Source organism: Dreissena polymorpha, chromosome 11, assembly GCF_020536995.1.
Source record: "Dreissena polymorpha isolate Duluth1 chromosome 11, UMN_Dpol_1.0, whole genome shotgun sequence".
NCBI classification, from domain to species: Eukaryota; Metazoa; Mollusca; class Bivalvia; order Myida; family Dreissenidae; genus Dreissena; species Dreissena polymorpha.
The window spans coordinates 39,869,867-39,888,321 of NC_068365.1; the positions used below are offsets into that span (position 1 = coordinate 39,869,867).

An 18,455-nucleotide genomic window follows, 5' to 3' on the forward strand; every position below is an offset into this window, starting at 1 on the left:
ATGTCATAGTTGGTACCTTATTGTGCCTTTTTAGAATACAAAACACAAATAGTTCGTGCAAAAAGGAACCAAATGTGCATATGGTACTTGTTTGCATGTTGTTTACCTTAATATTGAATTATGCAAAAAGGAACCATATGACATAATTTATCAATTATCGTTTATTGATAACTGGAACATGATCAATTTTTGCAAGCATGAAGGTTGTATTTATATCTTAACATATGCACAATTACAATCCTGAGTTGTTAATAGTTAATTTGATATAGACTTTCAAATCTTTAAACGCGATTTTCTCAAAACTATGAACATGTCACTTGGTACCTTTTGCACCAATGGGGCGAAATACATGATGAATTATGATGTATCCGTCAATACAAATTGTATTTGCCAAAATTGCATTTTGACCGGTAAGTTTAAGTGTAGACCAGAACTTTAACTTCTTATTAGTACCTTGGCTAATGAACTAGTTGTTACAGACGACACACATTCCCCTCACGGAAAATATGTTTTGTGGCAAAATTCGTCATTTGACCTCTAAGAGTGACCATTGTGGTAAGTTTAAATTTTAAAGTTCCTATCAAATGCCAAATTCACATTTCAATATATGCCAAACATTATATCTTTTACCTCTAAGTGCAACGTTGACATTTAAGGTATGTGGTTGGTGGTAGCTACGACTCCTCGTCTTTTGATGCTGAAAATGTATATTAAGTTATTTTAAAATTAATGACAATGTTACAGTCTGAACAACACTCGCGTCGTTATGAACCCACATACATGTATGACTGCTATCTGAAAGTTGCTCGATAAAAACGATGGTAAACTTCTATATCTGATATTTTAAAATGAGTAGTAATTACCATCTTCACATCACTACATTTTACTATCAGTATTTTTGTGTCGCTTGAAGGCTTGGCTTTTAAACAAACCCGTGGTTTAATTTAAACACTGTAACTAAAGATTTTGCGTAATTAATGCAAAGTAACTCTTTAGTTTTATGCATTATAATTTCTTACATTTACCATTTCAAGGAATAATAATAATCTTTGTGTAGTAAGGTTCATTAAGTCGTTGAAATTTGTATAACATTGTTTGGGTTTTTTAAACTTAACATATTCACAGTAAACATATTAGACCAATACTGAATTGTGCATTTATGTAAGACAATCCATATAATATTTTTATGCTCCCCAAAAATTTATTTTGGGGGGAGCATATAGTCGCCGCTTTGTCTGTCCGTCCGTGTGTCTGTGTGTCCGTGTGACCGTCCGTGCACAATTTTTGTCCGGGCTATTTCTCAGAAACTAATGACTGGAATTCAATGAAACTTTCTGGGAAGCTTCGCTACCAAGAGGAGAGGTGCATATTATCAGCGGGTTCTGGTCGGATGATTTTTCACAGAGTTATGGCCCTTTGAAATTTTCTATTTACTGTACATATAGTGCAATTCTTGTCCGGGCTATTTCTCAGCAACTAATGACTGGAATTCAATGAAACTTTATGGGAAGCTTCACTACCAAGAGGAGATGTGCATATTATCAGCCGGTTCTCATCAGATGATTTTTCACAGAGTTATGGCCCTGTGAAACTTTCCATTATACATAAAGTGCAATTCTTGTCCGGGCTATTTCTCAGCAACTAATGACTGGAATTCAATGAAACTTTATGGGAAGCTTCACTACCAAGAGAAGAGGTTCATATTATCAGCCGGTTCTCGTCAGATGATTTTCACTGAGTTATGGCCCTTTGAAATTTTCCATTGTACATATAGTGCAATTCTTGTCCGAGCTATTTCTCAGCAACTTATTACGGGAATTCGATGCAACTTTATGGGAAGCTTCACTACCAACAAGAGATGTGCATATTATCAGCCGGTTATGGTTGGATGATTTTTCACAGAGTTATGGCCCTTTGAAATTTTATATAAACTGTACATATAGTGCAATTCTTGTCCGAGCTATTTCTCCCCATCTACTGACTAGAATTCAATGAAGCTTTATGGGAAGCTTAACTACCTTGAGGAGATGCGCATGTTATTTGTGGGTTCTGGTTAGATGATTTATTTAAAGAGTTATGGCCCTTTGACATTTTTAAGTTGCTAAACCATCCATCGTATTATTTTGTCCAAAAGTATGCCCCTCAAGACGTTTCATTTTATCTGAATATATAGTGCAATATTGTGACAAAAACAACTTTGGGGAGCATCACCCGTCTCCAACGGTTTCTTGTTTATTCTTCTATATACAACAGCACCAATTTCTTAATATTTGCAATTACAGTTTCCTTATTGTTCATATAAGTTACAAAGGGATGTACATGTATGTAAATGATCAGCTAGCAGGTTTCAATACAATTGTCAATTCATAGTATATATTAGCGCTTGTTGACATGAACAAGTGGAAATATTAGAATGTGGTATTATTAATTATAAAACTATACATTGAAATCTTTTCCAATAACTACTTGTGTCTCATTTAAATACACCAACTTTTCAAATGCCATGCAAGTTTATATACAACAACACATTTTAGAATGACACCGATATGTATTGAATATAAGCATTAACATAATAAGCATAAGGTGACACTGCAGCAGCACCAGCAGGAATGAAAACCATTATTATATAATGCGTTTATTTATTTATGAAAAAGAACAAATAGTCAAACAGTTGGACATTAAACAAGCAAACTAGACAACAGACACAGGTACATATGGTATGCACAGACATGATGAACACTGGGGTTAGCCGCCCCTGGGTAATATGGTATGCACAGACATGATGAACACTGGGGTTACAACCTTGGAACATTGCAATCCAAAAGCACTTATATGGGTATAAATCGATTCAAACCTCACACTTGCCAAAAAATTATTTACAACACCAGATTCAAGTATACATCAAAATTTACATTAAAAAAGATTCAGAGATTTTATTTACATCATTTCCAGAAGACCAATGGCCCATGTGGACACATTTGAGTACAGGCAATATAATAACTACAGTAATAGACATATATACATGATTATAACAAGCACATGAAATTATGAGAAAGCGAGGTTACACAACTATTTAAATAATGATTACATAAGTAGTTTCAATAAATAATTTACAACAGGAAATACATATTAACTGTAATAATAATATAAATTCATATTAACCTTAATAATAATATTTAAGAGGAGTACTCAAACTTATCAATACATATTGCATTAATTTTAACGTAAATTTACTCTACAAACAAAACCTAAAGGGAGTAAAACAAAAGCTCACACAAAATACTGATTATACAGCTAAAGCAAATAGTCGCCAGCATACATAGATGAAATACATTTAATTTAAGAGGAATAATCCTACCTATCAATACATAATGCATTATTTTTAACACACATTTACTTAACAAACAAAACAAAGAAGGCGTAAACAAGGACGCACACACAAATACTCATTATACAGGATATCATTCACATACATTTACACCATAACTATTCAAAGAAAAAAGCTATAAAAGAGAATACATTTCAATGTAATTACTTTTAACTGCTCACTTGTTGTAATCAGATCAGAGCACAAGAACCGTAACTCTCTGAGGCAAGATAGAATGAAATCAGACAAGTATCAACCAAACCGTCTGAGGCAAGATAGAATGAAATCAGACAAGTATCAACCAAACCGTTTAAAAGCAGAAGATACATAGCATCATACAGCTGTTACATTCAGATCATTGTTAAATCATGATTGGAATCTTGTAAGGCCAGTACAATAATTATAACGGTTAAATGAACTTGTATTATAAATACTTTATACCGAAGATACAAATAAACTAACTCTACATATTGTAAGATTGGTAAAGCCTCGGAGTATTTTGACTCAAACAGATGATGCAGGTATTGTATCTTAGTATCTCATCTCAACTTCGCATGTGGTCCCGTCTGAGACATAGGCTGCCGACAAGTCTCCTCCAGAAGTTTCGGCTCTGGGCGATTCTTTCGAGCTGTTCCCACGTCTTGCCCATCTGCTTCGCATCTGCATCCAGGTTATCTTAATATAAAATACTCAATATTATCTCTCGCAACATTTTGAGCCCTTATGACCCAGTTTCAAACTTGGTAAATTTGGACAAAATCTTTTAAAGTTCTCGCGAAGTTTGATAACGTTTGGGAAATGAATTTGAATACTTTTACCCTGTGACCAATTGTTTAACCACACGCAATACTGTTGCAAACTGGATCGAACTATACTCGTGAAATATGTTCCATAAAGATTGAGCAATTCATTTGAAACCTAGAGTTCTTACATTCCTTGGCTTTAATTTGATCCATTCAACTAGCAATGACCACAAGTGATCCAGTTTTAAAAATAGCCAATGTATCATTGTGTTCTGACCAAGTTTCTTGAAGCTTGGAAATAAATGTCACATGTCAAGTGTTAATAATTGTTTTTCTTTAATTTTATATAAAGACATTGTTTTTAACCCCACGTGACCTAGTTTCGAACAAGCAAAGATACTGGGATAAATGTTCTGACCACATTTCATTTGATTTGACAAAATAATAGTGTCCTCAAGTTACAACGAGCAACTGACAATTGAGGATCACAAATGCTTACCATGAGCATATTGTGATTAGGGGTTCTTAAAAAGTTAACAAACAGAAACGTTACATACACATGATACGGTGAATAAAGATATATGGATGAAATTGCTATTTATTGCAGAATTGATGTTTAACAATCGCAAAATAATATAATGCATGTGCGAACAACATGTTGTCGTTTTTGTGAGCATAAATAACATCGAGCTTTTCTTTTGCTTTGAACCATTTGCAGGCCACAAACAAACTTGACAAATGAGGCATATTTATCAATGATACACATATATAAAATGACGTTTATTCATACAAAACAACACGTTTCAATAAATAGTTTTGTGTAACATAAAGCCTGTACACATTGAAGGATTAATCTAACGTTTAAAGAATTGTTCGCATAACCACATTTAGGAAAAGCGTATGTAACATGAATGTTTTTCCTCATACATGTAATAATTTTTGAGGTTGATTTATTCTTTTAACTACCTTGTAATTGTATTTTTCGTTTTTGGTGTTTTCTTCAGAAGTGCTACTTTCAACATAAAACAATCGTCGGCGTTTCTCATTGAAGGCTTTTTGAACCTTGCGGTAACAGAAATTTAGTAAGCGAAATAAATGTAATTAGTATGCGAAATAACTAGATATTTGCAATCAATTGAAATGGTATTTCCTACTTAAGAGAGCTATTGGGCGTGCGATTTCATTAGATGTTAGAATACCAATCGAAAATATTAACACTTATTTAATATGTAAATTATAGCATGTTCAACGAATTTATATTATGGAAAAATATAAATTATTTTTACAAAATCCAGTTACAATTCCATTATTTTCATAATTGTGAACACGTATTAAAGTAACAGTTGACGCATTAAATGTCGATTAGACTTACCTTTTTGTCCAGTGGACACTTAACAATAAATATCATTAGACCCTGGAAAATAATATTGCAGATAAATATAGTATCGGGCTTGACGTTACACTAAAGTTTAAATCAAAAACAAAATGCGTTGAATCATGATCATTGTAAACTTAATCAGAAAAAAAAATTATTTTGATCTTAATTCACACAAAGAAAGAAACGACACATGCAGGTAACGCTATGATCCCATCATAGGCAGCAGTTACCTGTAGGGAGTTCAGTATGACGAATAACCACTGGAAGACCGATGTGGTGTCATTGACTGCAAATACGCCGATAAGCCACGTGATACCAAACATGGGAGTCAGCACACCAACACTCCTTGCGCCCGCCCTGGGAAACATATGTGTGTCAACCTTTTACAAAAATAAACTTGAATAAAAGCTTCACAAATGTACATCAGTCTATAACAGAGTAACTAAGTAAACCACAACCAAAAAGACTGTGCATCAATCGTTTCAGGGTACTTAACCAAACGAGCCACAATATCACATTCAAATACTACATATATTACTTATTTACTTTTGTTTAAATAAAACTATGATATTTAAAGAAGATGAAAATAATTAGAAATACAGATTTAACGTATTAGAACAAGGAAACGAACACCGAATATACTTGATTTTTTCCAGATCCGATTTCTTTGCCATAGCAGAAATGCCAAAGACTCCAAACTTCAGGATAATCACAAGATTTACAATATTACCCTGGAATACATTTTTTTGTGTGCATTACTTAGGCAATCGTGAATCCAGTAATTCACAAGTAATGAAATTTGATAAACCTGTACATGTAACTTGCAATAAACATGTTTAATCAAGTGGCAACCATATATATCTCGTATGTTATGAATACAGCTGTTACCATCAATTAAACAAATTGATTTATTCAGCACAAGTTATTTAAAGACGCTATCAGACGTGTGTTAACTACGCAGGGAATGTTTCAATTATTTTTTCTGACACCTGCATAACACAGTTAGAAGATGCTTGCTAATATAAAGATGTTAAAAGCGCTAACATAGCATACCTATGGGTTCTACATAATATGAAGTGTATACAGTAAAATAATGCAACGTATACGTTACAAATACACGTGCTTCAACTTACAACGACGACAACAATGATTGGTCCAGCAAACGCCCAAAATAAACCACTATCGACCGTCAACCAGCAACTACAAATTCATTAAACATTTTGTATAAAATGTATCAAAGTATAAGTGGCAATATAAACACTCTGATTCGATCGTAACATTATATTATTTTATAATAAAATGAAATCCTTTAAACAACATTTTGCTTATTAAGTTTTTCTGTGGAAAAATAATGAGTTTGATTTCACTCGTTTACATCGAAAGCATCAGGCCACCACTTTCGTTTACTTTAGCTTAATTTAGTTCCTTGTTTTGTGTTGTGTGGAGACTGAGAACGTATGCATAACACTACGTTTTATATGTATTTGATTACCGGTCTATGTAACAGTTCGGGTTACATCATATATAGTATGAAGTAAAATATAATGTAATAAGTTTGTTTCCTATTCATTCAAGTTTAATTTTATATCACATATATTTACAATGACTCGTTTCCGTATCCTTTTAGCCGTGTGACGCCCATCGAAATTCCAACTATCAGAAGTGGAATGGCTAAAATATAATTAGAATGGTAATTAAACACAATCTATGAACATGAATGTTCAATCACATTCCCGAAGAGAAACGTTTGTTACCATCCGCTAGTCTTGTATTTCAGATAAGTGAAGACTCACAAAACATGACGGAAAACACACACGATATCTCTTAACATAGAAATGATTTTTTAAATAGTTCATATCACATCGTTATTTGAGATTTTATAAATGTGTAAAAACAACTAAATGGTATCGCCGACCACACTCAAACCGTATGACTGATCGTAATGTGATAGTATATTCATCAAATAACAAAGGAACCACGACTCCATGTTTCTGGAATGGAGTGATCATCTTACAACGGTTTATCTGACATGTGATACGTTCAACATTGTACCGTATGCAGCCATGATTAACGGCATAACAATGCGCCGTTTTCGGAACGGGCTAAGCACCAGGTAGGTGATCATGACTCCCTCGGTCAACATCAGAAAAAACACGACGAGAAACGTGTAGTGCAGGACCACAGCGATGACTGTGCATACAGTCTGTAAGACAATAGTAACCAATATTATGTAAAACCTCTTGTAAGACTTTATAACCCACTTGTTCATGAAAATTTGTGTTAAACAAAATGATCAGTTCATATGTCATAATACGAATGATTAGTATTTCAAAATTTTAGCTACATTTAATGTTTTCTAATAAACGCATATGCAAACTATGGTAATATTTGTTATGTCAACAAGGTTTTATTTCATGTACAAATCAATTTACCGAATTTGATGTTTTCTCGATTCCGGTCAGAAACACAATATAGCCCATTAAGAATATAGGGCATACATTCATAAGCACAATAGTCCGGTCTGACGAGAGCGTTCTCAAATAGATATGAAACGTTTTAAAACAAGATTTGATACGTACGAGGTAAATGCTACTAAATAGATTCATTGACATATGAACAACTAAACATTATACAAAACACTACAAAGAAAAAAAAGTAACATCATTTTACCTCCAGAACACAAGATGTACGATGATGGTAAGAGCAAGGCCGACTATTGAAATAGAACATCCTATGATAGAGAACATCCCCAAAGCAGTGCTGTGAGCGTGTGCCTGTAGAAGAATGCACAATGTATTGCTGTAAAATATTTCTAAAGAAATATGCTGTGCAATATGTATAACAAAGTATTGAAACCACAGACACAACATCATGACCAAATGAATATAAACACAATTGCAATACCTACACTGTTGACTGGAAAAGTTTTCTTGAAGTCATTATTTCTTAATTCAGTATTTTTGTATCACTCTTTGTATATGTTTCGACATATTATCACTCTTGTTCAACAACACTGTCAGCAGTGCAATGTATATGTACTATAACAGTTTCTCAACTCTCATTACGATATTAACACTTGTATGATATATCAATGATAACACTTGTTCATATATCTACTTCAATCCCTAAGAAAGGTGTGCATTATTAGAAAAAAATACTCAGCTATAAACATAGAATTTAGTGTAAAGTGAGCATCCTTTTTAGGAGAAGTTCAATCAATATGTCGTTTCACATTATGTTATTTATGGACGATTGTGCAAATATGCTTTTGCTATTAATATACGTATAAGGGTTAATGTGAATCTGTTTCTCAGTTTTCATTACCGCTGGACTCATCAGCACGGCGAAGTTAGTCAGGTGGCTACACGTGCATGTCACAATGCCAGTGTTCCTGTCAAAGGAGGTCAGCGAGCAGCCTTCGGTAGACCAGATATTAGGACCACCGCTGTTGTAAAAAATACACCAAAATATTGTTTTTATTTTAAAATTATGATGTTGAATAATAATGCATACACAAAAGAGGATAAAGTAAAACGATTATAATTGTAATTGTTCAACAACATATGACGTTGAATGACGATGTGATTTCACGAACTTCCGTTTGATTTAACGATAGTAATTAAGTGAACATAAAACATAAGCCATGTTGATGCCTTGGATAAATCATAATTACAATACAATAATTAGGAACCTTTCATTGAATTGAAGATAAGCACAAACAGGGTCTGACAAGCTTTGCTGAAAAAAGACAAAAAGACACAGATATAAACATACTGCGAATACAATATGACTATGTCTTATGTGTGTTTACTTCTCGTATATCAGAAATGCAAACTCAGTAAACGCCGGTTTACTATGAGAAAGAGCTATACTAGTAATAGTTATACTTACATTATATATTTCGAATGATATTTCAACTGGACCAGGTGTAACAGCAGTTATATTTGGTAAATAGGCGAACGAAATCACTGGCGCGTTCACAGTCTTTTCCCATTTCCTAAAATTAAAGAATATTATGACTCAGTCATTAAAAATAATAGGAATGAAGTTCATTATGAATAATGATTTTATTTCAGTGACTTAGCTTACACACCAGAAGATCATCAATATAATTCCACTAGATACTCATTACAGTACGTTATATTTTAAGTCAATTACAACGTCATCGTCATTGTGTTGCACAATCAGTATCAAGTTGCATTATTCATACACGTAACAACTGTTTGTCTTAACAGTTGATGAATACAGACTAAAATGCATTTATAATCCTATACACATGAGTCAGCGTTACATCAGTAAAACTTCAAATATGAAGTATATAGAAATGTTTGAAGACAAAATAGCAGTTAAGTAATAGTAAATACATTTACTATGTTCATATTTTGGCAATAAAGTATTAAAAGAATTGCACAGTGTAACCATGCGTTACATGTATTAAAATAATGTAAGCTGTGTGTCATGTGCGATTCAAGCATCGTTCATACCTATCACTGGCGGAGTTCAAAGAAACGATACTTGAAATATTGCGATAAACAACTCCGCTGTAGACCTGATCTGAAGCAGAATCGCAGTAATAATGTTAATAACATTCAAAGTTAAACTCAAACTTAAAAAAAAACAATAAAGTTATCACAAGAAAATAAACAACGGATGCTAGTTAGAGTACAACTAAATACACAGCGCTAACAACCAAACCTGTCAATGATAATGTTTTTATGTACATATATACGAATCCTAAATATCTAACAAATGTGCTTTACGTACCTTTTATGCCTGGGACACGTATATTGTCGTATATAGCCCATGAATCGTCCCCGTCGTCCTTGCTGTAGTAGACATATGTGTCGCGTGGAAAATTTACATTTGAACATTCAGATGTTTTTGATATTGCTACAACTGTAATTATAGAAATATAAGATATTTGTCTATAAAGTCAGTCAAGGTTATGTTTTTTTTTCATTAAAAACACATGCTTACAGAAAGCTAAATTACGGAAACTATAATTAGAATGAAACAATTATCAAAAATATACAGTCAGTTGAAAATAATTACAACTTATCAAAAGTCAACTATAAATGATAAAAAATAAATGCTCAATTGAGAAATGTGTTATTAATGTTTCCTTGACAATTTAATACTTACACAAGTTTGATTTAATGAAGGTATGATTGTGAATTGTTCCGTTCGATTGATTCACCATGTTGGACACAAACTTATCCACGAGGTTAACAATTGAATCGGCACCAGTTCTTGTCTACAACGCAAGCTTTCTAACATGAATACTATGCAACTATACATGAAACATGACAGGATGTGATATGATATGACGTATATCGTTTTAACTATACACACAATGCATGACAATAGAATATCAAGCAGGTACTTAGAGTAAAGTGTACTTCGGTGACCGTTGTATTTTATACATGTGTGTATGTTAAGACTAAGGTATTTAACAAAGGTGAACAAGTTACCAGTTGCAAATTCGATAGCACCGTTTGTTCATTGATATGCGGACCCTTTAGTAAACATTATTTCGCAGTATCACTATAAAAATCTTTTAAATTACCTTATTAACTAAAACTTTCCATGTTGAGGCAATTTTCTCGTCAAAAAGTGTGTTTGCCACATCTAAGAAAGACTGCAAGAAATGTCATGCAACGTTCTTAGTCACAAATGACACGTTCTTAGTCACAAATGAAACGTTCTTTGTCACAAATGACACGTTCTAAGTCACAAATGACACGTTGATGAATCATGCCATAACAAAAACAAATCACATTATGCCACACTGGCCCAGTCAGATGATTATGTCGCATTTCACATATAAACGGAATGATAAAGCTGACATGTTAATAGTGTGTTTCGTTTAAAGACTGTTGAATGATTACTTCAACTTCATCTTCAACAAGGATTGCATATAAATATCGTATAATTATACGTCCATGTGCATGTACACTTACATGATCTTTTTTTTTAATTTGGAACTTTTAAATAGCATGTGTTAAGTAAATACCCCAACTGTAAAATAAAATTTAATCCGTCACAGGGACATATAATACGATCCATATTGTTAACCTCCACATAGGTGTGTCGTTGCGGTTCTATGTTATTCTGACCCTGGTCAAGTGCGGGTTTCTGGAGAATCGAGCGTACTTTTTCGACATCTCCGACCATCAGCTGTTCAGTATTTTTCTTGGTTACGTTGGCTAATTCGCTAAGTATCTCCGAATTAATTACCCGATCGGTAAGCAGCTAAATATAAAATGGCGGTTATGGACTCTTTAGTGTTTTAAAGATGTTTATGGTCAGATACGAGTTGTAAGATCAATCCAAGAAATGCTAAGAAAAGTTTGGCGGGTCGAATAAATTATAAATGTAATCACACAACATGGAAGTTTATTAACGACATTCTCACACTGTTTTCATCGTCAAAAAGATTAAGTCAATACAACGAACTTACACATACATGTGCGTCAGAAAAATTCAAGCATTGAATACATGTGTATGCATCCCTAAATTCATAAAGAAATACATGTGCATATTTTTTTAATTAAGCCTATTTATACAAAATACATTATCAACGTTTTTTTTACAATTTCAATACTAATCAGATATTGATACAAATGGTTATTACATCTAGTAAACGTATTTGTGAAAAATATTAACTTTCATACAAATGATTGCACATGTTTAAAACCCAACAAACGGTAGTTTTACTTAAATGTATTTGGCTGAATCAACTTGCATAACATACTTTCGAAATAAAATGTATCGATTTTCAAAGGAACTCAAATGAGGCCTTATAGGGACTGCATATAAACCCTGTATTCGTTTCTCTGAATACTAAGATTTGTTGAAACATTCAAACACCTTGTAAATTAAAACCGAGCTTACCTCGTCGTATATTTTCTGGATTGAGTCACGCGTGCAATTGTAAACCGGGTCCCAGTAAACGCCGTTCATGTCACAGTAACGTGTGATATTTCCTGATAAAACACCAGATATGATACCTGTTAACATTATACTCATGCATCGTATCAATCATTATATGCTTCCGACTCGAAACGCTTTGAGCCAGCGTTTTTTTTTTAAATAAAGTTATAAAATTGTCAACTTAAAGTTATTAGTACTACCACACATTAAGAAGAAATTTATATCAAGGTACCCTTTTTACATTCTTTACGAGTATTTTCTAGCGTTATTATAGTTGTCTATTTTTAGACCAGCGATCATCATGGAACAAGTTAAAAATTGAAAACGAACACAAATAAAAATCCCGATTTTTTATAATGTGAAATATTAACATTTTGCCCTCCACTTTGAAGTTTTTTATATAATAGAAAATTGGAAGTTGAAAGGCGATGCTTTTTTCATTGAGTTTTTAAATTCAACGCCAATCATGTTTGAAAAAAATAGCGATTAAAATATACGGATAGGAGAGCACATCAATTTTGTTTGAAGTCTTTATAATTGATAAGTAATGGAATGAACATTAATGCTTTATGAACACAATACATTTTATTCATTTTTTGAAAATTAAAACAGAAAACGGAATTTTCAAATGATGTAGCAAAATAGCAATTGATTATTTTCAGGAAACTGAGAAAACGTAAGGTTTTTCATAATTCTTGTATCGAAAATTTACCGTTTGTTCCGTTGTACCGTTCTCGGCACTCGAGTTTTTTACTGAAGCCTATTCTTTCAGGAATCCAGACGGTGCCCATTTTGTCTGTGTCACCGGGACACTCTTTCGCTGTGAACACAATATATGAATATGATTAAGCCACAATCATGGTGTTATATGTGCGCCATATATTTGTATTGAAAGTTTTAATAAATTATTATGAAAATTATAAAGCATCACATATAGAGGATAAACATGTTGATTTTATTGATGATCGTATTATAAGTTCATGAGTGGTAAGATAAAACATATTTACAAGGGTAGTGTTTTTATGTCACCACTTATGAAATGATCTTTATTTAAAGGTCTTGCACGATGTATTGAATAAATGCGAGGAATTTGTTGAACGTCATTATATTTCGTGTACTGTAGCGTCATACATTTTACGTCATATGATTATTAAAAATGTCTCTTAGTTCTGAAGAGCAGAAAAAAAGTGCTATAGCTCATGCATCATAGTCGCTTAAATTGCATAATTTTATTGAACTTAACATATTTGTATTGTATAACAGGTAACAATTTCACAGCGACAGTAATGTTATTCATTTATTTATACATCGTTATAAATTTAGATCCAAGAACTTGACATTACAACGGAGTAAATTTATCTAATTCTATCATGTCCCTCGAAATATCAAATGATCGGACTATCTTTTTTTGGATGGAACATACATATTATACTTTCCAAACGATCTAATGAAGTATAGTTTTAGCTAACTCGGTATATTAAAGTGTCGCCCGATTTAAAATAATTTCCCTTTACTCCCTGCTATTTCCTGCCATTTATTAAACTTGACTGTAAATTTATTAATCAATTACGTTTTCAAAATACTGCCTCTTGTAAGTTTTCGGGGTTGAAAATATGGGTCGGTATACGATTTCGTTATGCAGCGAACATATATTATTAGAAATTAACCTTCCAGTTTTATCTAATTCAATAACTGAATTGCGCCAAATAGACGAATCATTAAATCATGAAGAGTATGATAGTAACAAACGCTATTTCTAGTATTTAATATATTGGTTTGAAATCGTATATGCACATGTTCCACAGACGTATACATGCCCCACCAAGTAAAACCTTGGTTCATACATCTTTGTCCGCAGAATATTTACAAAACAAGTACAATATAAATTTCAAAGCCGATATTCTTATTATCCCCAGCTAAAGGCGAAGGGATATTGTTTTTGCGTTGTCCGTCCGTCCGTCTTTCCGTCCGTCCGTCCGTTCGGCACTTTTTGGTCCGGGGCCATATCTTTGAAGTGCTCTGGCCTTATTTCTTTAAAACTTGGTATGAATATATATATATATGGATAAGAGGATGATGCACGCCAAATGGCATTGTACACAACCTGTTAATTACGGAGTTATGGCCCTTTGTATCTTGAAAAAATGCTCACTTTTGTGTCCGGAGCCATGTCTTTGGAAGTGCTTTGGCGGATTTCATTGAAACTTGCTATGAGTATATATATGGATAAGAGGATGATGCACGCCAAATGGCATTGTACATCATCTGTTAATAAAGGAGTTATCGCCCTTTGTATCTTGGAAACAAAAAGCTTTTTAATATAAGCTTAGAGCGTTTTCTCCGTTAACACATGAGCCAGAGCCATGAAACTTGCCATAGTTGTTCTCAATAATCTGGGGGTGCTTCACATTCAACACCCATAATCATAGGGGCTTAGGTCAAGGTCACACATTTAGGGCAAAGGTCACACATTTGATGAATTATTCATAATTTAGTCATTCATTTACTATGTATCAAGGGATTCTGTAATAATTGTCCACAATTGTTCTCCATTATCTAGCTGAGTGTCAAATATAAGATCCAGGTTGCTAGGGTCATGTTCAAAGTCACAGACAAAGGTCAAAATCACACATTTTGATTACATATACCTTAGTTGGTAAGGATTCTACCATAATAAAATGGATTCTCAAAATGTCCTGATGTAATTATTTTTAATTTTCAGACACAGCCCTTCACTTATACCTTTTCGTTTAGTTCTACACCCATCCATAAACAAAATTTATTTGGCGGTCGATATCAATTCAACGAATTTGTTAAAAGACATTTCTGGTTAACGTTATGTTTTTCATAACATGACACTATGTAATATGTTACATATGAAGGTCATTATTATGCAACAAAAACACCATTGGTCTGTTTCAAGGTGGTTTGACGATTACTAAATAAAACACTTTTTAATGTAAACGATGGAACATAAACGTTAAGAATGTAGACAGCTATGCATTTTCTGTATTAATTAATATCAATATTCCCAATGAGACAAATATGGCTAATATGTCATATGTTGTCGTCGTATATGTTGTAGACAACACACTTGAGCACTTCAATAATTCCTTATATCAGGTCATCAAACGTCATGGCACAAGGTTTTGGTCTCATTAGCGCATTGGGTAGCTTCTGACCAGTCTTGTCCGCTATAAAGTCACACAAGGTTTTGGTCTCATTAGCGCACTGGGTACCTTCTGACCAGTTTTGTCCGCTATAAAGTCACACAAGGTTTTGGTCTCATTAGCGCACTGGGTACCTTCTGACCAGTCTTGTCCGCTATAAAGTCACACAAGGTTTTGGTCTCATAAGCGCACGGGGTAACTTCTGACCAGTCTTGTCCGCTATAAAGTCACACAAGGTTTTGGTCTCATTAGCGCACTGGGTACCTTCTGACCAGTTTTGTCCGCTATAAAGTCACACAAGGTTTTGGTCTCATTAGCGCACTGGGTACCTTCTGACCAGTCTTGTCCGCTATAAAGTCACACAAGGTTTTGGTCTCATAAGCGCACTGGGTACCTTCTGACCAGTTTTGTCCGCTATAAAGTCACACAGGGTTTTGGTCTCATTAGCGCACTGGGTACCTTCTGACCAGTCTTGTCCGCTATAAAGTCACACAAGGTTTTGGTCTCATAAGCGCACTGGGCAATTTCTGACCAGACTTGTCCGCTATAAAGTCAAACAAGGTTTTGGTCTCATTGGCGAGCTGGGTACCTTCTGACCAGATTGCGTGAATAAGCAGACTGATCTTAAACGTTGCTAGCCGCATATAATCAAGGCTCATTTTCGCAAGACGCGGCACTTTAATATTCAGTGGATCTATAATTTGTATGCATAGTCCTGATATTTTTGAAACTATTTCATTTCACGGCTTTAAGTTATATTAATCCTTAAAGTAACGATCTTCATAACAAAATATATGTACAAAAGTCAATTTAAGCTGCGCTTTGTTGAGTACATGACCTGGAGTGCTGTTCTTCTGCAAAATAATGTATCTATTAGTGTAAACATTGAAACTATCAAATAAATATTTACCTTTTGTATATGTTGATGTTTCCTTTGTTGGAAAGAATACGGTTGTTGTAATGGTTGCTTAAAAATAAAACAGTGTCGTCATATACATGCTTCATCAGTCAACAACATTTGATACACTATAAAAATATCTTAATTTATTAATAAAAACGCTGTATGCTGCATGTTTCAACCTATTGCGATTAACATGAATTAATGACTAAGCGACAGGATTTATCTGCCGATGTGCTCAATATCATCAAGTCTATGTCCGGTGTACGTCTTCTAGTGGTGTGCGTTGTCAATTATAAGCTCATTACCATTTAAGTAGCCAATAATCTTGCTAGTTAGATGAAACTTGGTCAGATTGTTTATCATATCGGATCGCAAACGTGGTAACCAGAGCGAATATAAAAACTTAACTTTCGCAAAGCCTAATTTAGAACTTCATTTGGATGAAATTAGGCGAACTTGTATAATGAATATTAAAGCAAATTTATATTTCTGGCCTATTGATTTAAAAAGAAACCGGTTTAAATTTTAAAGAAAGCTCCTTAAAAATTCTCCTCCTAAATCAATATTTATCATTTAATGTTGATGATACTTATTCTAATTCAAAATGTTTATCTTTACAATATAAAGTCCCTATTCGAGTTTGGATCTTAGAGGTCAAACACTTGATAAACTGGTTAAATAATGTTACTATTCAAGAAATCTCGTTTGTCTGTCAATATTCATAAAACTTGGTCAGAATGTTCAACTTGACACTATCAAGAAAAGGACCAAATAAGGGACAATTTGGGTCAAAAAACAAGGTCACAAAATAAAATCTAAAATGTGGACAAAGATGTAATGATGAAATCTTAATTATGTTTAATCATGGATTCATTGGTAAAGTTACTGCACATGGTATGTATAAAAAAACATGCGCTTTTCCCTTAAGGATTGCCTTTTGCATTTTGTGATATCTGTCCGCATCAGCGGTTGTCGAAAGAGTTATTAACATTCGAATAATAATGTGTATCCGAGTGAGAACCCGTACACGTATGATCCAAATTTGAAAACGTATATACAGAATAGGAATTTATTCTATCAAAGAGTTATTGGCTCAATGTGTTGTTCCCAAGATTCCAATTAACAATCTTATTGATAAAACACATCATCGTGGAGCATCCTTCAGTTTCAGTGTTGAATATGTCTGTTGATTATGAATGGATTATGCTTAACCATTATATAGCGTAGCAAGATATTCATTAGTAATGATAGATTACAACACACACAAGTAACACTTTTCTCAAGTTTTCTGCGATTTCAATGTGCAAACAATTGTTTATTGTTTTAAGATATTAACACGGAAAATTATAATTGAAGTAAATAAAATACTCAAGTGCTTCGGTTGTTCAAGTTTCTCGTTCTTTTGCGTAAGGTATTTACAGTTCCGTCCCAAAATATTTTAAAATGGCACTGTTTCATTCTTTTAGTAAAATGCATCATCGACGTAAAGACCTACATAGCCACTCATATGTCACACACTCAAAGCTGTGCTGCGTTGAGTTCATGTCCAGGCTCGGTGATATTCTGCAAAATGATCTTTTGATAAGTGTACATGAAACAATCCAATACATACTTACAATTCGTGGATGGTTGTGTTTCTCTTGTTGGATAACTGTCAGCGGATATCGTGGATGCTGAAACATTTAACTATTACAGTGTCGTCATATGTATCTTCATCATAGAACCACATTTGCTGCATTATAAAACGGTATTTATTTATAAATAAAATCATTTTCTTATGCATATTTGTATTTATAACGATTAATTTACGTATATGGTTACGCAACAAGTGTTTTATCCCAAAATGTTCAATGTGAGCTATTGTCATCAAGTCTTCTTTCATGTGTCCGTCTTTGTTCGGTGTCATCGTCAACTGTAAGCTCATTGCCACTTAAACAGCCAAATTGCTCACTCTGTCTTGTAC

At 33.5% G+C, this 18,455-nt stretch overlaps 2 protein-coding genes across 2 annotated transcripts in view; both read right to left on the reverse strand.

Moving 5' to 3' along the window:
• Window positions 1-18,455, reverse strand: part of LOC127849774 (putative uncharacterized protein DDB_G0282499) — a 465,276-nt gene that overhangs the window by 424,300 nt on the left and 22,521 nt on the right. The gene's annotated exons all lie outside the window — the stretch shown is intronic.
• Window positions 2,305-9,226, reverse strand: LOC127851938 (adhesion G-protein coupled receptor D1-like). Its single transcript, XM_052385931.1, has 11 exons — window positions 9,180-9,226; window positions 8,813-8,933; window positions 8,159-8,262; window positions 7,921-8,023; window positions 7,090-7,691; window positions 6,622-6,688; window positions 6,131-6,219; window positions 5,719-5,845; window positions 5,483-5,524; window positions 5,077-5,172; window positions 2,305-4,042 (listed from the first exon to the last, which is right to left on the reverse strand). Exons 5-11 carry the CDS (start codon window positions 7,128-7,130, stop codon window positions 3,899-3,901), a joined length of 606 nt encoding a protein of 201 aa, XP_052241891.1. The 5' UTR covers window positions 7,131-7,691; window positions 7,921-8,023; window positions 8,159-8,262; window positions 8,813-8,933; window positions 9,180-9,226; the 3' UTR covers window positions 2,305-3,898.

Excerpts from the sequence above, each read along its gene's own strand:
- LOC127851938 (XM_052385931.1), bottom strand. The coding sequence starts at position 7,130 with ATGGGCGTCACACGGCTAAAAGGATACGGAAACGAGTCATT. Across the intron at positions 6,220-6,621 it reads CAATCATTGTTGTCGTCGTT|GGTAATATTGTAAATCTTGT; the intron begins GTAAGTTGAAGC and ends AATGTATTCCAG. Across the intron at positions 5,525-5,718 it reads TCATACTGAACTCCCTACAG|GGTCTAATGATATTTATTGT; the intron begins GTAACTGCTGCC and ends ATTATTTTCCAG.